Source organism: Spinacia oleracea, chromosome 1, assembly GCF_020520425.1.
Source record: "Spinacia oleracea cultivar Varoflay chromosome 1, BTI_SOV_V1, whole genome shotgun sequence".
Lineage (NCBI taxonomy): Eukaryota > Viridiplantae > Streptophyta > Magnoliopsida > Caryophyllales > Amaranthaceae > Spinacia > Spinacia oleracea.
The window spans coordinates 92,253,359-92,278,696 of NC_079487.1; the positions used below are offsets into that span (position 1 = coordinate 92,253,359).

Below are 25,338 nucleotides of genomic sequence, written 5' to 3' on the forward strand. Positions count from 1 at the left end.
TAAGAATGTTAATTAAAATAATAATACATGGTAAGTAGACTAACATATAAGTTTATTTATCAAGATTTTACTCAATTCAAAATATGTTGTATTTAACTAACTCGATTATGCTCAGGTCTTTTCGAAAATTAGTATTGAGTCATTCGGGTTTGGTTAATGTTGTTAGATCGTTCTACATACAAGTAAACGACTATAATTTTTAACGTTGTGTAGTAATATGCAAATTTAGTTCATTTGAATATTTTTTTTACACAACTTTGAATTTATACTTTTTCATATATCCTTTTTACTCTCATGTTTTCCTAATATCACAAATCTTTTAGTTACTATTAAAATAATAAATTGTTTTAATAGTAGTCGTGCGTTGCACGGGCCCTAAACTAGTTTATTATACAAACCAGTTTTTTTGTAACATTTACCTAGTTTTTAGAACTTTAAATATGTTTTGATTAACCTTTACTCCGTATATTATTAAAAAAAAACAAAGTTGATAGTTAAACATTTTAAAGGATTAATGATTAACGACCCACCACCCAAACCCAACAACCTCCCGAAACAACCCTTTCCATAACCGAAAACCACCTCAAAAACCCAGAATTCAATCCAAACCGCCCAAAGCCAACCTAAACCCACCCAATCCATGGACTATGGACCGTGGTGCACATAGAGCATGATGTACCAAAAGAACATATGTGCATAAGCAAAAGAACATGACACTACGGCAAAATAAATGCGATATAATATTTCACTTTTTGTTATAAAAATAATATATAATTTTACTATTTATTAAAAATCTAAAAAAAAAAAAATATTCATGTTCTTTTCTCATAACCAGATGTTCTTTAAATTATATACTAGTGTTCTTAAGGTGCACCATGCTCTACGTGCACCATAGTCCACATTTTAAATTGCGAAAACCACCTAAATCCAACCTAACAACATTACCGACCCACCACCCAACCCATAATTGAATTATCGCTAATTGTGTCTTCAATGGTTAAATTCGACCATAAAAACTATAAATCTAAAGTTTTTATGTTGGATAACAACCTTTAAAACATCAAATTTAACCAAGAAGATCGGGAAATAATAAGCTAGAGAAGGGAGAAGATCGACGACAATGAAGCGGGAGAGGAGATAGCTAAGGCACATGCATCGCGATCTGGGAAAGGGGCGGCGGAAGCTTCAACGTCGAGGAGGTAGTGGCACCGTAAGAGGGAGGAGGATGAAGTTGAACATTGGTAGAAAAAAGAAAAGGCGTGAAATGACAAGTGTTACTAAGGATTTTACTTCTATTTCCTCCTCTTTCCCTTTGTTGATCTCATTCCTTTTACAAGACCCCTTAAGGTTACTAAAATGGCTTGCCAAACAGAGCACTAGCCCTTAAAAATGTTTATCCATCAACATTTTTTTCATAATGTAAAAGTTAATCAAAACATATTAAAATTATAAAAACTTTGATAAAAGCTATCCCAATGTAAAATTAATTTATAGTGTACCTTGTCAGTGCAAGACCTTTGGATACATTAACAGCTAGTAGTCTAGTACTTCCTCCGTATTTTAAAAACAGATACACTTTCTTTAAACGATTATATTTTAAAAAGATACTCCGTATACAGTTTTCTTTTTTAGTTTTTTTTTACATGTTATGATCCCCATTTCCAATTATATTAATAGTTCTCTCTTTTTTGTGTTCCCCACACTTACTCACATCATCCTTATAGTGAGTATAATATTATTTTAATAAATTCAACACACTCTCCTAATACTACATGCCGATCAAAGTGTATCTCTTTTTAAAATACCCTCCAGTACCGGTTAAATGACAGACTCTAAACAATTTCGCAGCAATTTTAAAAAATTCAGACGATTTGATGAAATGATAAAAAGTCTTAAATTGTTCGTCCAATTACGTCAATAAAAATAAAGGCAAATCAAAGCACAGATTAGTGAAATAAAGAACATCTTCTCCAACAACGGATGTAAATTTAGATTAAGTTCCAAAATTAAGAATACTATTGTAATTTGTAATGATTAATGTTTATTCAACACTGATCATTCATTACCTACCTTTTTCCCCGCTTTATGGAGAGACAAACTTCTTAATTTCTATAATCCTGAATAATTAAACGGTAAATTTTGTACAAACAGTAATTCCTCAGTCGGTAAAGAAGGATTTCAAGCCTGATCACGTACCATCTACATTTCATTATCGCGTTAGAAACCTAAAACAAAAATAATTTTCAGAAAAGGAAAGAAAAGAAATAAAAACACAAAAATGTGATAAATGATGTTACAGGTTGACAGTAAGAGGTAGGGTAGTGATAAACATTAAGGTCAATATCAAAGTGTGAATAACTGAATATGTAATGAAACTTGTGGTAACAAAGGATCCTAATCTCGTAGTTGCCTACATGGCATGATAACATAAATTCTAACACATCTCTAGTCCATGTAATTATCTGACTCAGAAAACCTATTTGTTTTTATTTATTTATTTCGCTTTCATTTAGGTTTAAAGTCATAAATTCAGAAATTCAACATTTTAGAAAAGAAAAAAGAAAAAAGAAAAAAGAAAAAAAATATAATAATGTCGGTATCAAAAATCACACTTATTTTTGCAAAAGCTATGCCCCTTTATTTTATACTCCCTCCGTCCCGGAATACTCGACCCGGTTTGACCGGCACAGAGTTTAAGAAACTTGAATTGACTTATTTAATTTAATAGGTAGTAGTTGATAGTGGGGTATTATTTTAATGTAGTTAGTGGGAGGTGGGTTAAGAGGTGGGGTTGGGGGAGAGTAGGGGTTGAATTTTTAATTATTTTTTGTATGGAGTAGAGGGTAGGTGGGTTAATAGGGGTGCAGTGGGAAATAATATAATATTGTTAGAATATTTCCATTTTTAGAAACAGGTCAAGTATTAAGAGACGGCCCGATAAGGAAAACAGGTCAAGTATTCCGGGACGGAGGGAGTACTTTATAATAATTATATTTTGAACACTTTGCAGAACAAAACTGTATCTTAACAGTCATTCCCACTGAATCCCTGTGACTGTCAGTATAAACTTCAAAATCATGGCAGTTGCCAATCAATAATATCAGTCACATTCACTGCATCTTACAAGTTACAGTGAGTAAGTTCTCAACAGAAGCTGATCTAACAGTGGCTGTGCTAAAACCATTTCCCGTTATTGGCTAATGATTGATTAGAAGCAAAGTTGCATACATAGAACTATAGAAGTATCATATATAGACCAGATGAAGGCTGTACTCAATGTTCATTGTTGATTCAAAGAATACAAAATGCCATCTGCAGTTCTGGACCATACAAGTCCTTCCTGAAGTTTAGAGCTAATCTGATCATGGACCAGAAAACACACCAATACATTGTATCAGGCCGCATTTAGGGCTGGAAAAGTCCGTCTAAGCCTGGTGAAACCCTATTCCAGCATTAGTTTGAATGTTCTATCAAGGTCCGATCCGTGTCTACAGCTATAAGTCATGTTTATAAATGACTACACAGATCACAGATGTATGGAAATCGTAATATATTTCAGTTGTAACATGAAAATTTCATCTGAATAAAAAATGAACAATTCTAGCCAATCAATTAATCATGAATCAGAATGTAAAACCAAAAGAATCAGAAATGTGTTTAAACAGCCGCAGCAGAGTATTTCCGGTCACAGATAAACAGATATGCTGCTGACGATAAGATAGAAGAGGAAACTAAAGTTGGAACCTGATCTCCTCACAAACAATTTCGACTAGTTAGCTTCAGTGCAAGAAAATCAGTGAGTAAAGTTCCAATTATTGTCTTTCCCCTTCTACGAAAAAAAAAAGAAATCATAGATTTAACCCAATTTAGTCCAACTAAAAATTTCCCTAGCAACCTGCAATTGGACTGACACAAAAACCTTAAACAGAACCACGTGGTGTTCACAAGTCGAAAAATGTCAATATGCAGGATATTGTATGGGAATCCTTTTGTCACTCCGAAGGGTCCAAGAGACACACTAAAGGGGAAAAGGAAAAGAAAAGCACTTCATCTTTCATGCCCTTAAGTATGCCTTTTGTGGTCCTTATAGTAATCAAAATAGTTCCACAAGGCCACACCAGCAAAAATTGTAGGCCCTTATGAACACCAATAGCTGTGGATCCCACTTAAAGCATAGCCAACCACAAGATAAAGCAACAGCTTTCTTACGCCACTACGTACACGCCACGTGTCACTAGCTGGATTCTCCCCTCCCCACTTGAGTCGTTGCATAACAGTTGCTTCCCCCCTCTTTCCAAGATAAACACACTTGCTTAGAAAACACAGCAGGAAAACAAGCAGAGAGAGAAAAAGAAAAAAGAGAGAGAGATGATGAAGAAGGAAGTACCAGGGGATACCAATAGCTGGGCACGTGTTTGTGACTCATGCCGTTCAGCACCGTGCACGGTGTACTGCAGAGCAGACTCTGCCTACTTGTGCACCAGCTGCGACGCGCGAATCCACGCTGCCAATCAGGTGGCATCAAGGCATGAGCGGGTTTGGGTGTGTGAAGCGTGTGAACGCGCACCAGCAGCCTTCTTGTGCAAGGCTGATGCAGCATCACTCTGTGCTACCTGTGATGCTGACATTCACTCAGCTAATCCACTGGCCCGCCGCCACCACCGGGTTCCAATCATGCCCGTGGGTTGTGTTTATGGTCCCTCAGACGGATTCCTGGAACTGCCAGACGGAGATGATCAGACCACTGATCATGAAGGGGATGAGGATGAAGCTGCTTCATGGTTGCTACTTAACCCAGGTAAGAACAGCAACAACCTAAATACAAATGGGTTTTTAACTGGAGGAGGAGAGGTTGATGAGTACCTGGACCTATTTGAGTATAATTCAGGTGCAGATAATCAGTTCTGTGAGCCGTCGTATAACCAGCAGCAGGAATTCAGTGTCCCTGAGAAGAACTGTGGAGATGACAGTGTCGTACCAGTACAGTGTAGGGAACCAAAAGATCACCAAATACAGTACCAGAACTTTTTGTTCGGAATGGAATGTGAGACCAAACCTGAGTACAATTACAACACATCAATTAGTCACAGTGTAAGTAGATTCTTTGCTTAAATAGAAATCTTTCCATTTTCAGTATTCCTGTTATCTATACAGTCAATTTCTAACCTTAGCATTATTTTAAATTAGTGTGTCCTCATGTTTTATGTCAACCTTAAAAGTGTATTATAGAAAGTTAAAAGAATTAGGTTTTAGTGTTTGACCATCATAAACTACACAAAAGCGAAAAGATGAGAAACAAATAATAAATAATTACAGGAAACAGGATAGACCATCAACACAACTGATGTACCTCGTTTGCTTTTGCTTCCTTACAAGCAGCGGTTAGGACTGCTTGATCCTTCTAATTCTAAAATTCTTAGGGAAATTTGGTATTCAAGAAAAATTTATCTTACAGAATGATTTTAAGTGGTCAATCCTGCACAATCTATCTGTTATTTCTTACAAATTTTGGCAATTGTTGAATAATGTCCCTGAAAGGTTTTGTGTCAATACCAAGTTACAATTTTAATATTTTACAATTATACTGTGGTTTCTCTGCAACTCAAAGGTAAAACTTGGTAGATCTAACAAAAGAGTATCACTAGTCAGTAGTCACAAACTCACAACTTCCTTCCCTTGGTAAAAAGAGTTAGCAGGCTTTATAACCCCTTGTGGATGTTTACAAGTTTTTGCAAGTTGTTGACTTGATCCTAAGAATTTTCCAAATTAGACTTTAATGAAAGTATTTCTCACATGAGATCCAGATGATGATTCTCACTTTTCAGTAACATGACCAAGAATGTTATGACTTGCAGGTTTCAGTTTCCTCCCTGGATGTAGGTGTCGTACCAGAATCCACCATGAGTGATATGTCTGTGTCACATCCAAGGACCCCCAAAGGAACAATAGACCTGTTTTCAAGTCCTCCAACGCAAGTGCCAACCCAACTATCACCAATGGACAGAGAGGCTAGGGTCATGAGATACAGGGAAAAGAAGAAGAATAGAAAATTTGAGAAAACCATCCGTTATGCTTCAAGAAAGGCCTATGCAGAGACTAGGCCTCGGATCAAAGGCCGGTTTGCAAAGAGAACAGATGTGGAAGCAGAGATGGATCAGATGTTCACCAACTCATTGATGGCAGATGGTGGATATGGCATTGTGCCATCTTTTTGAATCTAGGTGATTATTCAAATGGAGTTGAGTGTGCGGTACCATTAAATCTTCATATTTTCTATCAGTCTTAACCTATATGTTCTTAGTTACTGATGGATAAGTTATCTTGTTATTCTTATGTCTTTTTGTGTAAATTGTACAAAACAAGTATATATGACATGGTTTGTTAGTTAAACCAATCTCTCAAGAAGAACCGCAGAATGACTCACAAGTTAAGCAATAGCTTGGTTAGTCATAGGATTTATTCTAGGCAATATCTATGAAGAAGTGAGTCTTGCAGTAATTCCCTTTGAATTGGGGTGCTTCAAAGAAGCACCAGCGAAGAGGGCGTTGATGGTATTACAGAGGTAAACATGCGCCTCTCCAAAAAAAGAGGAAAAAAAAAACCTCTGAGAACATTGGGTTAATTTGATGTTGAAAAAATTAACAAGCTGCAACACGTGAAACAAGTCACTTACATTTTCCTCTCAGAACTCAGAAGAAACTCAGCTGATGTTTTAGCATATTTCATACTGAACTGGCCTTCAGACCCCTGCAATGGATCAGAAAAAATGGTTACGTTTCCATTTATTCTTTCCTCGATAAAAATATCTTTGATCAGATGCAAACAATTGACACTAAATGAGTGTGAGAAGACAGAGAAGTATTAGAACTGAGATAGAAAATTAGAGGAAACCCGTTAATCCTCTACAGACTACAGCCATAAATTAGCTATAAGAGTAACGTCTACGTTAAGAAAACCTTGCCACTAAATTCCTAAATATCAGTGCTCATATAGGAATAAGGTCGCTAATAAAAATTTTAAAAAAAACCCGCAACTCAGTGGAGGTCAGGTATAAAGCTGAACATCGCACCATATCCAGAGGAATATTTGACTTCCTTTCTGGAAATTTGGCTTTTAACCATCACATACCCTCTGTACCAGGAAAATTTAGGTCACTGCAAATCTGCAATTTACTTTTATTTAAGTCTTACCCCTCTACTTTAGAAAATTTATTTGCACTCATCATCTTTAGCTTATAATCATTCATTATCATTACCCCATTGCCTCAAAGAGGCTCCCGCAAGAAGCGGGGTAAAGGGGGGTCGGATGTACGCAACCTTACCCCTACAATTGCAGAGAGGTTGTTTCCAATTGACCTAAAAGCGATAACGGGACGACAACGGGACGACCATCTTCTACTTCATGGAAAGGAAGCGAAGAAGTTTTAAGAGACATTTTGATTTAGTCCATTACATCCCACAGCCAAAAGAACAAATGAATCTTTGCTCCATCAGAAATGGACAACATCTTTAGCTTATAATAATTAAGAAAATGTTAGTGCATTAAGTCAAACAGAATTGCCATCTAAAATTATCATGGAATGCTACCCAGGAATCCAGGACTGACTTCAGAAGAGCCATTAAGTGCTGCAACAATCTAAAAGCCTTTAGAAGATGAGAAGCTGCATTGTATGGTGAACTGGCGAGACAGTATGATCTACTAAAAATTTCTTCGCCAACTTTCAGACTTTGTCAATTGCGATTGCTAAAGAGAATATAGTCGCTATCTGACAGACCCATAGATTATGTCAGACTTTGTAACATGTGCAACTGAGATTCAAACCTTCCTAAATGTCAGAATTTCTGACTTGAGCATTCAGCGTATTCACCCTTGTTCATCAAGTTCCTGCCTCTTGGAAAGCATTCAAGATCTGAGACCCAGGCCATCCAGCACAGCCAACTTTCTCTGATACGTGATACCTGTGAAGTGGCACACACTTTTTCATCAGTAAACTGGCTTTCGGACAGTGGCTTTTGTCAGTGGTGCACAAGATAAGGAACCATCAATTACAGCAAGTGGCAAGAGTTGAATATAAAATGAGCTTTATACCAAAACAAAAGTAATAAGTAAGCTAGAAGGAATAAAATCTACAGCGGAATAACACAGCAGCCAAAACCGACGACGCATCAAAGAGGCAGATCTAAAGTTAAGTTCACCACAACTGTGCCTAAATTTGGACATGCATTGACAACATCGATTATACAAACAACCTCACTCCTTCACTTCTACATAAAACATTGACCGTTGTGAGCAGCACACTTATATAAAAGTGGTATGGCCACGCGGAATGTCTAGGAGAGCACTGACCCTTGTCTAGTACTTCACTCATATCCATATTAATGGTACGGAGTTAGTTGGCTATGTTGTTCTCCAAAAATATATGAACTGAAAATGGACTAACCTTGTGATACGGTAAAGAGATATTTCGTAAAGAGATAGGTAAAAGATGCACGAGATGTGCCTAGGAGTTGATTATTTGTCGACAATCTTGGTCTAGTCCTCTATGCGTATCTATATTAGTGATATGTAGATGGTTTTCCACGTCTACCATGCAAAAAAGAAAACCTAAGAATAGATATATGCAGAATACATTTGTAAAAAACTTAAGGTTTCTGAAATGTCTTCCTGCAAGCAAAAATAATACTAGACGCATTAAGGCATTTTTTAGTACCGAGATTAGAGGGGAGAAGCAAGAGCAAAATAGCACTTAACAACTAATCTAAGCATACTTGGGTGGGGAATTTTCATAAGCTTCTATCTCTTGCTCGGCTAAACGGATTTCATGTTTAATTTTCAAAATAGGTATAATTCCTAGCTTTGTTTCCTCTTCTCCTTCCTTTTAGCAGTCTTTCTGTCATGGCTCGAGTGTTTTGACACCGGATCATGCTGCTATACCCCAACATAACCCACTGCTAGTCCAGACTTATGCAAGAAGAAAGAAGAGGATGCCCACACTTCAGGACAAAGGGGAAGCAGAAGCAGAACCAAACACCACAGCAGAGTGAGGGAAGGCACCAAGTAGTGGAAGCAGGCCTGCAAGTACATTAAGTCAGTTTGTCTCAAAGAAGCTGCAATTTTGTCTTATCTACTTTTCCTTTATTGTTTTTGTTTCCTTGCTAGCAGTCTGTAATTAAAAGAGGGAGAGAGAACTTAGAAAGCATCTTGGGAATTATTCAGTAGAAAGGTGGGAGAGTAGAGAACCTCTCGAATGTTCTCAGTGGTGTAATTTGTAAACTTACACTCTATCTATCAATCAAAGTCACAATCTTTCTCCTGCATTTGTGTTGTGTTTTACTGTGATTTGTGAAACAGGGCAGCATCAATCTTGAGTGTATTGCACATGCGGCGCGCTCTTGCCTATGGGGCGGCAAGGGCGCAAGCCTTGTGCGGAAAGTTTATCTCAAGACTCGAGGGGCACGAGCGAGTGCTTGATTCAGAATCGGCACTCTTGCCTATTGGCTACAAGAGCAAGGGTCGAGGATTGATCGGGGCGTTTGTGTGCGCACAACAGGCACAAGCGGGACCGACGACAAGAATGTATCTATTTTGGGAAAACGTTGTTGAGTCTTGAAAAGACCTAAAAACATGCGAAAACACAATATTTATAAAGGCTAACAACAACTCAAGTGGTTAAAGAAAGCAACTTCTGATGAGGGGTATTGATCCATACCTCTAATAGAGATTGAATTAACTTTAAACATCCATTGAACGTTGGATTGACAGATACATAATAATTATATTTAAAGCCTAGAAAACTATTAGAAAGTTCCTAGAAAGAAATAGATAAGCAAAATACAAGTAAAGGAAGGTTGGATTCTAACCCTTACACTCTCGATTTTCCAATTGTGTATTTGTGATAAGCCGTAAATCATTCGTTGTTATTCACTTACTCCCTCCGTCCCAGATTAGTTATTACACTTTCCTTCTTCGTCCGTCCCAGATTAGTTGTTGCACTTCTAAATTAGGAATGACCCCACAATTATTATATTGTCTCTCTCTTCCCACTATTTTTTTTGTCCTCACACCCTCTCTCATTTCATTCATTCATTATGATTACCCCATTGCGTCAAAGAGGCTCCCGCAAGAAGCGGGGTAAGGGGGGTCGGGTGTACGCAACTTTACCCCTGCAATTACAGAGGGGTTGTTTCCAATTGACCCAAAAACGATAATGGGACGACAACGGGAAGACCATCTTCTACTTGATGGAAAGGAAGCGAAAAGGTTTTAAGAGCCATTTTGATTTAGTCCATTACATCCCACAGCCAAAAGAACAAATGAATCTTTGGCTCCATCGGAAATGGACACCATCTCTCATTCAATTAAAAAAATACCTCACTAACTCCTATAACATCTACTTTTTCAATAAAATAACAATTGATAGCCAAACAACCACTTATCATCTAAAACTTTGTGCAAAGGTAAGTGTAACGACTAATTTGGGACGGAGGGAGTATTTGAATCATGCAATACAACCACACTCTAGAAAAGAAAATGGAACCTAACCCTCATAACTGTTTTAGTTACCACACTGTCCCCGGTCTACCCCCCCCCCCCCCCCTTCCTCCTCCCCTCTCTAAATAAGTCTAAGATACAAACATTTGTATGGTTATATGATCATGCAATACAACCACACTCTAGAAAAGAAAATGGAACCTAACCTTCATAACTATTTCTGTTACCACACTGCCCCCGGTCTCCCCCCCCCCCCCCCCCTCTAACATAAGTCTAAGATACAAACATTCGTATGGTTATATGATCATGCTATGCACATGGTAGTCGTGGAAAAGGTTTCACACCTCCTTACAGAAATTAATGGTAGGTTGGAAGGTGGTTGTCTACCATGGAAATTATTAGAGGAAGTGAACCTACTCTTTTGGGCAACTCATGATTAGCAAGACACAATATAAAGGAAACCAATAATGTGAAAAACACATCCATTACTCGTCTTTCATTGTTATATAAGTTTCCGAAAGACTTGCTACTTGCTAGTGTTATTCTATTTTTTTGTAGGATAAGGTCATACTCTTAAAAATAGTCTCTTCAAAGTGCTTTCAATGTTCCTTCCCGTCATCGTCTCCAGCCTCATTCGAAGGTATGTTCTCTTCAAAGTGCTTTCAATATGTATGTTCTCTTAGCTGGTAGATGTTTGGTTCGAAGGAACAAAGTATAGCAAAGCACTTAATAAAGTAAGAAGATAACTAACAGAATAATAGTTAATATGCGTTAAGCACACATGGAACAATCAACCATGAGAAAAATAAGATACATTGCTTTTCACTTTTTAGAATGAAAGATCTGCATAGATCATTTTTTGTATAACACTTTTAGTAAATTATGGTGCACATGATAAAAAAAATTCAAAGCAAAAATCTGGTTTGAGGTCCTTAGGGTACCCCAAATAGCTGAAGATCCTCAGGGTGCAAAAGACAAGTAGGTAACAACTAACAACTGATGAACGACCTAATAATTCAAATTAATGCCACAAGAACTTCACAATACTATTGAAAAGTTCAAAACTTGGCTCAAGGTACCTCAAAAAACAAGTAGGTAACAACTAACAACTGATGCACAACTTAGTATTTCAAACTAATACTACAAGAACTTCACAATGCTATGGAAGCCATAATACAATTTTTTTGTATGTAGCTAAAATCCATCAGATTGGTGTGTAAGGAGGAACCTTTTCAAGAGTCCAATCGGCCGAATCCAAGTATGCCCTCTCGTGATCCTTTCATAAAAACTAAAGCTTCAGTCAACCTGTTAATTCACCATATTAACAATAGAGGGATTCTCATTTTCCAAATAAATACTATCAAATTGTGCTATGGCTTAAATTTTACTACCAACTCATCAAAATTGCACCCAAAACTCAGAACTCTGAAAAAGATGAACAAGGGCATTAAAATGGCACGTTTATACCTTGGAGCCGAGTGGTATCTTCAACAATTATAACCCCAGAACATCAAACTCAAGTAAAATCTCAATTAACTCGAATACGAAATGAGACACCCTATAAACCTGACCTAAATTAAATCAGATTATAAAAGACCGTAAATTTATGCTCATAATACCATTCGCAAAAAGAAAAATCGATAACTACTCAAATCAAACAAAGCAATCCCAAAAATCGCAATTTCACCCAAAGAAGGGGAAAATTTAGGGGTGGAATTACAAAATCAAGATAAAAAAACAGGAAACCTAGAAATAATTATGATATTTCTGATCAACGAACTGATCTCCATAATAGAAAATAGAGCAAAAATCATAGAAATGGAACCTTCTATCAAGCAAGAAAAATTATGAGAGAGAAGACTAACCATAATTAGTGTTAGTTCATCGCAGAATTACATTCAAATAGAGGAACTTCTTCGAATTTGATTCATCTTCTTCACTTCTTGTAATTTGGAGGAGTTCCTCTATTTGGATGAAGAACAGCGTTTTGCAAGATCAAAAACGTAGAGAGAGTGCCGATATCAACTTTTTTTTCCCGCTATAAGGATTTTATTTGACCAATTAACCTTGTGTCATTTGGAAGTCCATGATCATTTCATCACTAGAACCTCATACGAATTATACTAATCCCCTCACTTTTTATTCTTTACGTTTTTCTTTTTAGGCGTTCTAAAATAGTATTTTTCTTAAACAAACCAGGCCCACTTATTATTATTGTGGACCAAGCCCAAACGAGGAAGGTATTATCCTCTTACTAATTCTATTCACACGTGTGAATGAAGTAAGCCCATTTTATATTTGTTGTTGCTTCCTCTTCTCATTCATTTACTCATCCACTATTTCCTCTCTCCTCATTCACGGTTTCTTCTCTCCTGCTTCTCTCTCCTCCGTCTCTCCTTCTTCTTCTCTCGATCTTCTGCAATTCGTCTCTCCATCTTCAATTTCTCTCTCCTCCATTATCAATGTCGCCTAGAACCAGGGGAGGTACTTCATCTCGAGCTCGAGGAGGACTCAGTAGGAGAGGTACTTCATCTCGAGCTCGAGAAAGACTCAATAGGGGAGGTACTTCAGCTGGAGGGTGAAGAGTCCTCCGTAAATAAATCGAAAATCCAGGTTTATTTTCTTTTTCCAATTTTTTTTTAATTCTTTTACCTTTCGTTCGCCAATTTTACCTCAACATACGCGCATGATGTTTTTTTGCTTTTTCATGTTTTTATGTGTTCATATTGTCTCGCATTGATGTATTTTTGAGATTCTACTAGAGATTTTTCAAGTTTTTGTTTGATATGAATTGTTCCGTTCATGAATTAGGGTTTGTGTCCCTAATTTTCAAAATTAGGGTTTCTAAGCATGTTTTGCTGGTTTTTGTTGTATTTTGTTTTGATAATAGCTAGGTTGTTGTAAACATTCATAATTTGAAGTTTTTGTGGCCATGATTTAGTGTTGAATTTGACTAATTTTCAGAAATACTATTTCTATGTATTTTGTTGTTGATTTTTGTGGTTCATTGGTCTGATAATACCTAGTTATTGTCAACATTCACTATTTAAAGGTCACTATGCTATCGTTTTAAGTATTATTGTGTATAATTGAGATAATTGTAATTGGTATAAATATAATGGTTACCATACTCTCAATGATGGTCACTATATGAGTAGAGTATTGTTTTGGAATATTTATTCTGCACACTGATTTCTGTTAAAGTACTATGTAGGTGAGGTGCCATTGAAGCATATTGATGTGAAAAGGAAAACAGTAGCAACTAAGAAACGGCCAGTGGTTCAGCAACAAGATGATCCACAAGTGGAACCACCAATTAAGAAGCGAAAGGCTGTCACATTTTAAGAAGAGGCCAACACGTCTGGTGGTGATGGTGATAATATTGAAACAAAACCATCTGGTGCACAGACGTAAGCTAATACATTTTATTACTATTTTTCTAGTACATAGTGTCCTTTATTTTATTTTTTATAGAATCTTCTATGTTGAATTGTGGATTTATGTTTTGTCATGGCTTTAATTGCGCAAAAATCCAAACTGTGGTGTGTATAGATTGTCATAGCATCTCATTTTCTACTTCCCTATTCAACTTCATAACCTTTGTTCAATTAAACAATTTAAGACTAATAGTAATATTAATATGCCTATATTTTCTAGTACATAGTGTCCTTTAATATATATATATATATATATATATATATATATATATATATATATATATATATATATATATATATATATATATATATATATATATTAAGAAAAACCAAGTTAGTAATCTTTTTGTATCATTGCCAACCCAAAAGAAGTAAAGTAATTGAATTGATTGACTGGTGGATAGATGCTCGAAAGAGTTCGAAGGTATGGAAACTTCTTTGAATTTTTCAATTCAATAGTAAATTTGATCTATTTTTAACACTTAAAACATGATATGAATCGATAAAGCACAAAAAAATCTATTTTCGAAAATAATCAAACAATTGGTAAGTGCCTAATATGCAACTCTTCCGAGCTAAGATCTTAATTATGTGTATATCTTATTGAACAAGCACTAGGTCGTTGTTCTTTCCTTATGTATATGAGAACGACTTTCTTTTAGATTTGGATAAATAGGAATAGGAAAACAAAAAGGATCTGTTGTTCTCCATTATCCTTATAGAATTTATCTAAATTGAATTTTGATTCAATTTCTCCAAACCGACTCTTATCAAATTTCAATTAGATAAATTTCCTATCATCTATATCTCCTTATTATTGAAATATCTTTTTTATTAATTGACATTATTATCTTTAAAAACACTTTGCGAAGTGATCCATAAAACAAACGATACAGTTTTATTCCTCAACGAAAATTAAGTAGTATTTCTAGAGTCCACTTCTTCCCCATACTACAAGTGAAAGAGAAAATGTAAAGACTACCATTAAAGCAGCCCAAGCGAGACTTACAATATCCATGTGAATTATGTCCTCTATTTCTATGAATATGAAGGAATTATTCCATTATTGTTTAATAATAATAGTGAAATCCATGGTACAGAGTCAAAAAATGGGCGAACTATTCATTTTATAAACCAATCCCATAAATCCAATACCTGAGTACTCCGAGACTCTTTTGAGTTTGTATACAAACTATATGGCGCATTCTGCTGTTCTTTTCCACAATTACTAATTAGTTAGATATTCCCTCCCGCCGAATTCAAGGCCCAGTTAGTAACCACTCCAATAGGAATGGAGAGGTTTCGATAGCCCTTCCCCTACTTACTAAAAGGAAACTCTTTCCTTGAATCCTAAACACAAAAATTTACAGAACTTTCACTTTCCCCAAACACTTAGAATCAAGTAGGTATCAAGAGACCTCTTCCGCTTCCTTTTGGCTGCCTAAGAATTCGGGAAGTTATCGGTTATAGCAGTCGATAAGGAAGTTCGAGTCTTTTGTGAATTATAATAAATCAGGCGACACCCGGATTTGAACTGGGGAACAAGGATTTGCAGTCCTCCGCCTTACCACTCGGCCATGCCGCCAAAACGATCAAAAAAAGACTAGACGAAAAGATTACCTTTTTGAGATGGATTACTGAACTTATTTTTTTATTTATTGCTTGCATTTTGAACCTCTTTTCCTTGATATCCCTTCCACTACTTACTAAAAAGAAAAACTTTTTTTTGTTTTGATTCGATCCATACCAAAAATATGGACTTTCAGTCAAAATTCAGGATAAACATGATTAATTGGAACCATTAACTATATGACTTGACTGCGGTTTCAGCAACGATTCATAGATTTTGATTTCAAATTATGTTTACCTAATGACATAAGAAAATCCAAAGTATAACTAATTAGTATTGTATCTTTTCAATAACAAATCTAAAAATCATTATTTCCATTTGTAATACCTCGTATTTTTATAATATTTATAAATAAATTTTATTATATTTATAAAGCATTTTACAATTTTTGGAATTTATTTCGCATTTAAATATTATTTAAATGTATTTTAATTAATTAGAACATTTATTATTTTAATTAATTACGAAACGAATTTAATTTTCGAGTCGGGAAATTTAATGGGTCGCAAGTAATTTTAAAGGTTCGGGTTTTAAATGAAAAGTCCAATTCGTTTTATTAAACGAGCCCAATCAAAAGAATTTAATTCAAGTCCTAAGCTAGCCCAATCATTTAATCCCCTAAGCCCAATTCTACTTTCCTAAGCCTAGCCCATTGAAAATAGGGAGCTTATAAATAGGACTCCTCATCATTAAATGAACCCCTAAAAATTCATAAACCCTCTTTTGCTTTTCTTGCCCCTCACTCCAACTCACTCTCCTCTCTCGTCCGCACACCCGCACGCCCGCACGGCCATCGTGCCCTCGTGCTCCTGCCCCCTCCTCTTGTTGCGTCGTTGTTGTGTGGTTGTCGCTGCTGCTCGGCCTCACGCCCCAGCGCGCGCCCTGCTCTCCCTCTCTCGTCCACTCCCTCTTGCTCGCAGCCTGCAGTGCGCACTCGTCGTGCCCTGCGCTACTGTTGAAGGAAATAATGCCCTTGGTCCAAGTATGCATTCTATGTTAAGTCTAATAAATGCGGTTCAGTATTAATTGACAAGTTAATAATTCAGTGAGATCAAGTGAGCTGAATGCCTAGCTAGAGGCCGCTTCAGTTCAAGTGGAATTAATGATATTAATCCACAGCTTACTCTTGACTGAACCCGTAGGGTCACACAAATAGTACGTAAACGGATCAAGTATCTAATGGCATTAGATACTCTATCTATGAATATTCGGAACCGACGGATCTTGGTTTCAGTGGGAGCTAAGATCGTCACAGGCAAGAAATGAATACTCCGGAAACGATGATATTGCCGGAAACGGAAATATGGATCGTATCGGAAATATAAATATTATCCAAGTCGTAGATGTTGCCGGAAACGGAAACATGGTACGTATCGGAAAATATTATCGGAAATGGAAATATTGCCAGAATCGGAAATATTGCCGGAAACGGAAATATTGTCAGAATCGGAAATATTACCGGAATCGGAAAATAATTCCGGAAACGGAAATATTAAATATTTGTTCGAAACGGAAATTAATTCCGGAATCGGAAATATTAAATATTGTTCGTATCGGAAATGAATTCCGGAATCGGAAAATTTAATCGGAAGCGCATCGTACGAATAAGCATCGGACGAGGCCTGCCGGACGAGGCCCAGCACGAAGCCAGGCCATCGCCCAGCAAGCCAAGCGCGCCGCACAAACAGCAAGGCCAGGCCCAGCAGGCTGCGCGCCAGCGCGCAGCGCGCACAGCGCGCACAGCGCGCGCAGCGCGCAGCGCGCGCGGGCGCGGGCGCTGAGTGGGCTGCTGCTCGCGCGCACGCATGAGGCCCATCGTGGCTGTCGTGCGTGTGTGTGCAAGTGTTTGTGTTCGTGCACGTTTCCTAAAACATACAGAGTTCGGTTAATGATTAAATTCCTAATTCTATTTGATAAATTAATTAAATTAGAGTTCTTGTAGGATTCTAGGTTTGATTAATTTGTATCTGAATAGGATTTCGATTCCCTTTCCATACCGCTATAAATATGAGGCTAGGGCTCACAATTTATAACACAAGTTTCAAAGTATTCAAAGTGAGTTTTTTTTGAGAGAAAAATTCAGTCACACATTTGCCTATAAAGTGCCGAAAATAATAGTACCTTAAGGGCGATTCTAGTTGGTCAATCTTAAGGCGGATCCGGACGTGCTGTGGACTATCTACGGAGGGACGACACTTGGAGTCCTAAAGACTTGTTCTTGTTCGGTTCGGGCGCAGCTAGGGAAGGCACGCAACAAAGAGTATGCATCTATTCTATGCTAAATGATTATGTGTAAATAATATGTATTCCTGGGTTTATGGTTTTTCCGCATGATTTATGAATTGTCATATGTATCATAACCTAACAGTGGTATCACGAGCCCCTTATTATTTTCATAATCTAAATTGCATGAACATGGTTAAATATTACAAATTTGCAAGAATTAAAAGGGGTGATTAATTTTCGTAATTGTTAATTAATTGCAAATTGCGTTTATTTAATTATACGTACGCAGTTTTTCGGCAGTTTCTTCGTTACTCATCCGAATTGAGTGATTTTTGTGTCAATTCCGCATGTAAAAGGCATTCTAAAAATTTTGACAAAAATAGTATTTTTCCGCCGAACCCAGAATTCTCAAATTCGAAGCCTAACTATGACTTTTCGAAGGTTTTAGTTTTTCGAATGCAAAATTTCGTAAATTTAAGATGTTAAATTAAATATTTGCGATTCTTGTTGATAAATCTTGAATTTTTGATTGACCTACTGCATATGTTTAACAAGTTTGAATGCCTAGTCTTGTTAATTATGCAATCTAATTATTAATTATGATTAATTTGTTGAAAATTAGAATAATTTAGAATTAATTTGATTTTCATAATTAATTGTAATTTAATTAGAAACCTATGATTAAAAACCACCATAAAAATTGTAAATTTACGATAAATTTTAAATTTTTATGACCTAGACTTGAATCCATAACAATCGGAAATCAATTGGATAATAAATTTTCGATTTTTTCGCCCTAAAATTATGAAATTAATATTATTTATTAATTTGTCATTAATTTTAAATATAAATTTTAAATTTTTATGCGATTCGTTCATATAACTTGCACGCACGAAGCAATGGACGCTTCGTGTGACCCTTAAGGGGTGTTGTATAATGCGGGCATGCGACGACGAGCAAGGGAGCTCGTCGCCCGTGCGGCACGAATGCAATGAGCAAGGGCGTAGTGCACGAGCACAAGGCAGCAGCCCTGCCTTGTGTCGTGTGCCACGAGCAATGAACGAATGGGCATGGGCGAAGAGCGAGCCAAGGCAGTCGCGTGTGGGCAGCAAGCGAGCTGCGCCACAACGCGCGCTGCCTCGCACAAGAGCGCGCAGCCTCGCGCGCAGCGAGCGCAAGCTCGCGTGCCACGAGCGCTGCGCCCAGCATTACTCGCGCGCACAGCGAGCGATGTCGCCCGCCCAGCGAGCGATGTCGCGCTCCAGCGAGCGATGGCTCGCGCGCACAGCGAGCGATGTCGCGCGCCCAGCGAGCGATGTCGCGCGCCCAGCGAGCGATGGCTCGCGCGCCCAGCGAGCGATGTCGCGCGCCCAGCGAGCGATGTCGCGCGCGCGCACTGCGAGCGATAGCTCGCGTGCGATGAGCGCTGGCGCGCGCAGCGAGCACCAATGCGTGCGGAGGCTTACGATAGGGAAGCAGCAGCTATGCGACGAGCGCATGGGCTGCGCGCACATGGCCAGCAATGGCTGTGTGCGTACGGCCCATGGGCGTGCAACGCGTAGGGTGTTTGCGTTACGATTAGATCGTTTTGAATGTTTAATTTGAAAATTTCAGTTCACGTAATTTTAATTAATTTTAAAATTAATAATTTGAATTATTTTCTTGGATTTTAATTTTGAATATTATAATTATAATAAATGTTATTTATTCTAATTATTTTACTAAAATTAAAATCATGAATTAATTTAAATACGACTGAAATTAAATTAAATTTTTGGATTCAATTATAAATTGATATGAGCTTTAAATTTTAATTAAATTTGTATGTTTCCGGTTGGACTAGAAATACATTTTTATGTTTAAAATTGGTAAAGCATATGAATTTATTGGTTTAAGTGGGAGCGCTTTTTAGTCATAAACTCTTGATTAGGTCTACAAATCCTTAAGGTTAAAACAACTTGATTAGAATTAATAAGGACTGAATAATTGGTAGATTATTGGTGCCCTTGATTAATTGCTGCAAATGTTTACGTGATGCATAATGTGTTTTACTAACCAGCTATGTGGGCCATTCATGATAATGAATGGGTGAATGGTATATATTGTATATGTACTGTTTTGCAGGTTATGAAGTGACTAGTATGGCCCAAATAGGATAGAAGATATGGTCTGCGTACCATTAATTTGAATGTAATTGGTCTAAAGTACCAAAGTTATTTTTCAATTCAAATATGGTCTGCGAACCATCAAATAGTTGTAATTAGTTATAGCTTATCCTATTTGAAGAAAATGGTGCCTCCCACGGAGATTTTCAAGACGGACTTTGAAGTCAAAGCTTCAAGGTGAAGTCGGGCCATACTAGATCACAAATATCTTATGCATGTTTTAAGTTATTTATTGCTTTTAAATATGTCTTAAAATGCATGAGATCAAAAGCTTGATTATGTTGCATGATTAAGGATTTTAGTTCACTTAAAATCTAACCAACATAGTAAGAGCCTTAAGTTCCAAACTTAAAAATTGAGTTAAAAGGTGCCATGCCAAAATATACACTTGCTTGGATATCCTTTACATCAATCTAGTAATAGTTTTCGCTCAGCGAGGTGTTACTTATTGGTCCTAAAGGGGCAAGGTACACAAATAATTGTGAGTACATGTTAGTTTTGGTGAAACTCAACGATATAAGTAAGGAGTCCTTTTATGTCGTGGCAAAATCGATAGGTTTACCTAACAAGTTCTTAGACGTACCTATCAACCAAGAGTAGTTTCTAGACTATTAGCAAAAGGCTTTTGCTTACCTAAGATGTTTTAGGATTAAGTCGACAAACTGTGCTTAGTTCTTCAATGATTTTAGGATCTTGGAATCATTTTATTCACACCTGCCGGAACAATAAAATCGAATAAAATGCTAATAACTTGTTTGAATTGCATGGTTGCTTTAATTTCAAGTTATTATTCATGATAAATGTTTAGACTTTGCATGCTTCAATGTATGTTTTAATTATTGTTTATAATTAAATATCTTGCACTGCAATAAATCCTTTTAGAAAGGTAACAGTAAATTTCCTCGATTGGTAGTGAATCCAAGAACGATTCACGGAAAAGAGAGAAAGTGAGCAATTTAAAATGTACGTTTCTTATAGCGACTTTTATGGTTGTTTTCGAATATCAAAATCGAATGGCAAACCAATTGGTGCTTGTGAATTCAAAATACACTGTAGTTTTGAGATCATAAAGCATTGAGTTTAATACGCTCAGCTTTACCAATGGTTAACAACCTAATATCTTTGTCCATTTAATTCTCGAATGAGTCTAGTCCCTAGACATTCGAATAGATCGATGCTTAGAGAACTTTAGAAGCTTCTGGTAAGATCATCTAGTTGAAACAAAATATTCAACATAAATTAAAATGGTAAAGAACCTTGTTGGTGACATTGGACATGTCTAACAAAGTATAAAAGTCAACACTAAAGAATTCAATTCTTAAGACTATAAGAAAGGGTACAAGAAATAGGAAAACAAAGGAACACATGAAAGGAATTTACGATTCCGTTTCTACCTATAAGTTTATGTTTAAAGAGAAGTAACCTAGCAATCAAACTTCCTTGGTATCATATACCGCTTGAGGTTCTTACTTCGATAATAACTCAAACAATGGAAGCTAGGATACACTAATGACCTACAAGTGGGAAATGAAGCATGGCAATGCTACATTAATTGTAGGGTCATCTAAGTTTGTTTTAAGTCCTTTCAAAGGCTGGAACTTAATGGCTATTTTGTTCCATAATCAGCATACCTAAATTTCTGCTTCAAACACAGAAAGACTCACATTCAAAGAAAAACAAAAACAATGTTTGTTTGTTTATTTGAATGAAATGGTCAATTACAGGTTGAGTCAATATGCTTGATTTAAACAAACAACTCTTTAAAGAACTTTACTAGGTTCAAATCAACCCCTTGATTTGAGTTCCACAAATCTTTGGCATTGTTGCTTAGACCATATCAACAAGTTAACATTCATAAGCTCTATTTTGATGGACTTCTGAAAGTTGATTGATTTCTAGATCATTTTAAGACAACTAGTCTTACTTGTTGAAAGTAACAAAAGATATGAACTATTGTTAGAACGCCTAGACAATGGAGTTCAAAGCTAAAGAAAGATTTTATGACTTTATTATTTCACATGGATTTGAGTGAATATAGGTTTATTTACTCAAATGTGATATAAGTTGAATCTGTTTGGCTAGTTCAAAGATTCAGAAGTATAAAATCCACTTGGCAAGAAATCATAAAGATCTAGGTTAGATCATGTTGATGATTACTTGAGACCAAATATGATCATCAATGATTGTGTGTTATAATTTCACAATCTAGCTCCATAAGATATGGCATATCTAAGTTGGAATGATCGAAGTCGATTAATACTTGATTCAATAAATGATGGATCATAAAGACTTTTCCTATAATTTCTAAAACAAAATGCTCAACTACCACCAAACTAAACCAAATTCGTCAAAGCTATTGAAAAGTAATTTCAGAATATCTTTTCATAATATATCTAAAGAGTTCTTAAACTCAGTGGGAGCTTAGTGTTTGTTATTCAACAAACTAAGGTCCAAGTATAGATATATGTTTCATTGTGATTTATTCAAATGAGACACAAGGGTATTGTTTCTACCACGAATTTTTGAGAACATAATGTTTGTTTGCTCGAAATAATGTCCTTTTGGAGATTCGTTTCCAAAATGACAAGTGGGAGAAAATAGACCTCGAAAATCTTCGAGGCGAACAACAAACATAAACGGACATTCCGGAGGCTTTTCGAAGTGCTTCAGAAAATCCGAACTTATTCTTTAAGGACTTTAGAAGTGGCTTTAAAGAATAGACATCTCTTAGAAGACTTTACAAGTGCTTCAAGGAGAACAGAATATTCAAAGGACTTTCAAGTGGCTATTGATATTCTATTGATGTTCTATACCCAAGTAGGCATAGAATTCAAGTCACTGAAACTATGAGATTCTTCTATTAGATAGTAAAGAAACATAGAGATCAGGTCAATGAAACTATGAGATTCTTCTATTAAATAGTGAAGAAACCTACAACTTGCAGTCAAACTATTATCATGTAGATTAATGAGTTTGTGACTTGTAAGAAAGCTATGACGAAACCCAAATTCCCTAAAATGGTTAGAGGCCATATATAGACTCAAATGTTTTAAATGGTTAGAGGCCATAAAACATACTCAATGTTTTGATGACAAAATTGAAATTTTGTTGATTTGCAAGAATAGTTTCACACCTATTGGTTGCAAGTTTGTTTTAAGGATAAAAACCATCAAACATGGAATTGTGTTCACACACAAAGCTAGATTAGTTGCTAAAAGTTACAAGCAAATTCACAATGTGGATTGTGTTGAAACCTCATGCAAAATCGTAATGCTTCAAGTCTATAGTTCAAGCAATGATTGCATATTGGTAAATATGGCAATTGGATGACAAAAGTATTCCTCAATCAAATGTTGGAATAAACTATGTACATGGCATGTCATAGGATTTGTGGATCCAAATAGATGCTTGAAAAGGAAAGCTAGCTTATGAAATCTAAGTACAGATTTAAGCAAGCAATTGGGAACTGGAACTGTATTTTAAGTGAAGCTAATAAGCATTTTAGTTTCATAAAATATACATGATTCTTATAGATGTGTAAGAGGTTTAGTGGGAGTACATAAAACTTAATTGGTCCTATGTGTATCACACACATATCTCTCTATTGTGAAATAACATTCAAATGCTAATGACTTAGATTTGAAATTATTCATCAATGATGGACCATGGCGAAACTTAGTACATACTGGGTATTAAGATCTATTTACAAAGATCTTATGATATTGTTTTGGATTAAGTAATGGCATTTACTAAATCAAACACGAAAATCTCCATTGGAGATATTCGACCCATGTGAATAAATCTAAGTAAAGGATGTTTGAACTATGTATAAGCATTTACTAAATTAAACATCAAAGAGTCTAAATGAGATTCTTAACCTATATTATATGTCAAAGAATTTAGCTGAATTTAGTATCTACTGAAACGAGATAAGCTAAAGTTACATGAATAGAATTCAATTGGGAATTATTCTGCAAAAGAATTTATCATGTATGATATAATATGAGGATCACCAAAAACGTATCGTATGACTTTAGGCATGACGAACATATACCAATCTCTATTGATCTAAGTGAAGATCAACTAGATTGAGATCAAGAATACTTATGGTACTTGAAAAGGTACATAGGAATAGTTCTTGATTCAAGGAAATAAAGATATGCTAAATATTGATGCTACACGCATAAACACTGGCAAAGGATCAAGCAAGACCCTTTGGAGTTAACCATTGATAAGGACGAGCTATAGAGCATCGTGTTTTGAAATGGCAACATGGGTTGGAGACCATGAGTTGTTGCGTGGGAAATTAAAATATTAATTTCTATGTTCTAAGATACAGCTGGAAAGTCTTCCACATGTCTGTGAACTGCTTAGATAAGTAAATCCAAACAAAGCATCACTAGCAACCTAAACAGTTGAAGTAAAAGTACTTATTGCCTAAGAAGCAATAAAACAGAGTTGTTTATATTAATGAGTTCTTCATTGAACTTTGGTGGATCACATGTCTGCTAACTTGATGGCTCTTCATTGCAAAATGCGTAGAACCACTATCGAAGTAAGAAAGACTAGATCACATAATAAACAAACTCAAAAGATCTTATCATCATATCTCAAAGAACATTCGATGAAAAGGATATTAAGATTGGCAAAGCATGATAACTAAACCTATGCAACAAGTGAGAAGCAACACTCACGTTGTAGCACTGGAAATCAAGCATAGCTTTGAATTCCATGAATTGTTTTAGAAGATGGGTTTGAGGCCCATGGTTATAAAACATTGGGGTTGAACATTTATCATATATGAAATGTATTTTCATATTCCATTTAATCTTGGTTTAGTATTAAATGATGAGTCCCTTCAAATTTGACGATATATTCAAGATAGACTGTCAGGACCAGTCCTGTGACTAAGAAATGTCTATCAAGTGAACTTGAAAGTCAAAGGTTGAAAATGGTCCCTATTCGGAGTTTTCTATAAAATTGGACGCATAGAAAACGTTAGACGATTAGAATGCAAGATGACTAGTAGTTCTGTTTCTTGAACTATGTGGACATGGCAATGTCATAATCATTTGCATAGATACTTACTTTGGGAAGACTAGTATCGGACGAGACCTATGAAACTTTACTGTAAGAGATGAAAGTCTGTCATAAGTAAATTTCATTAAATTATTAGACACTAAATCCTCAATACCTGAGTGATTTGAGATTACTTGTTTGAAAACTGGTTGCTTTGACGTTGACCAACCGTCGCACCGTAAAAGGAGGCTATAAAGGCAACGCTCAGGTAATCACCTATCAAACGAAGTCTAATCTCAAGATCGCAAGATTGGGATTGTCCTCCCATAAATCGGGATGAGATGCTTAAAAGTTGTACAAGGCCACTCGG

The 25,338-nt window shown here is 36.2% G+C and overlaps 1 protein-coding gene, 1 long non-coding RNA gene and 1 other non-coding gene across 5 annotated transcripts; 1 reads left to right on the top strand and 2 right to left on the bottom strand.

The window, feature by feature from the left end:
- The first annotated feature begins 4,368 nt into the window (after positions 1-4,368).
- Positions 4,369-6,390, top strand: LOC110793514 (zinc finger protein CONSTANS-LIKE 2). Of its 2 annotated transcripts, XM_021998400.2 has the most exons (3): positions 4,369-4,798; positions 4,889-5,091; positions 5,856-6,390. In XM_021998400.2, exons 1-3 carry the CDS (start codon positions 4,369-4,371, stop codon positions 6,213-6,215), a joined length of 993 nt encoding a protein of 330 aa, XP_021854092.1. In that variant the 3' UTR covers positions 6,216-6,390. The 2 variants fall into 2 exon arrangements, with proteins under 2 accessions (XP_021854092.1, XP_021854091.1); XM_021998399.2 differs by having other exon boundaries at positions 4,369-5,091.
- Positions 5,868-12,629, bottom strand: LOC110793517 (uncharacterized). 2 transcript variants are annotated; one of them, XR_008927397.1, is made up of 4 exons: positions 12,357-12,629; positions 11,063-11,796; positions 7,822-7,958; positions 5,868-6,747 (listed from the first exon to the last, which is right to left on the bottom strand). It is a non-coding gene; the product is annotated as an uncharacterized lncRNA (long non-coding RNA). The 2 variants fall into 2 exon arrangements; XR_008927396.1 differs by having other exon boundaries at positions 11,720-11,796; positions 12,357-12,615.
- Positions 12,630-15,442: 2,813 nt separating this feature from the next.
- TRNAC-GCA (transfer RNA cysteine (anticodon GCA)) lies at positions 15,443-15,513 on the bottom strand. Its single transcript has one exon. It is a non-coding gene; the product is annotated as a tRNA-Cys (tRNA).
- Positions 15,514-25,338: the final 9,825 nt, after the last annotated feature.

What these genes read in the sequence shown, in the direction of transcription:
- LOC110793514 (XM_021998399.2), top strand. Translation starts at nt 4,369, where the DNA reads ATGATGAAGAAGGAAGTACCAGGGGATACCAATAGCTGGGCACGTGTT. An exon ending in ACACATCAATTAGTCACAGT is followed by an intron (nt 5,092 to 5,855) that starts GTAAGTAGATTC and finishes TATGACTTGCAG; the next exon opens with GTTTCAGTTTCCTCCCTGGA.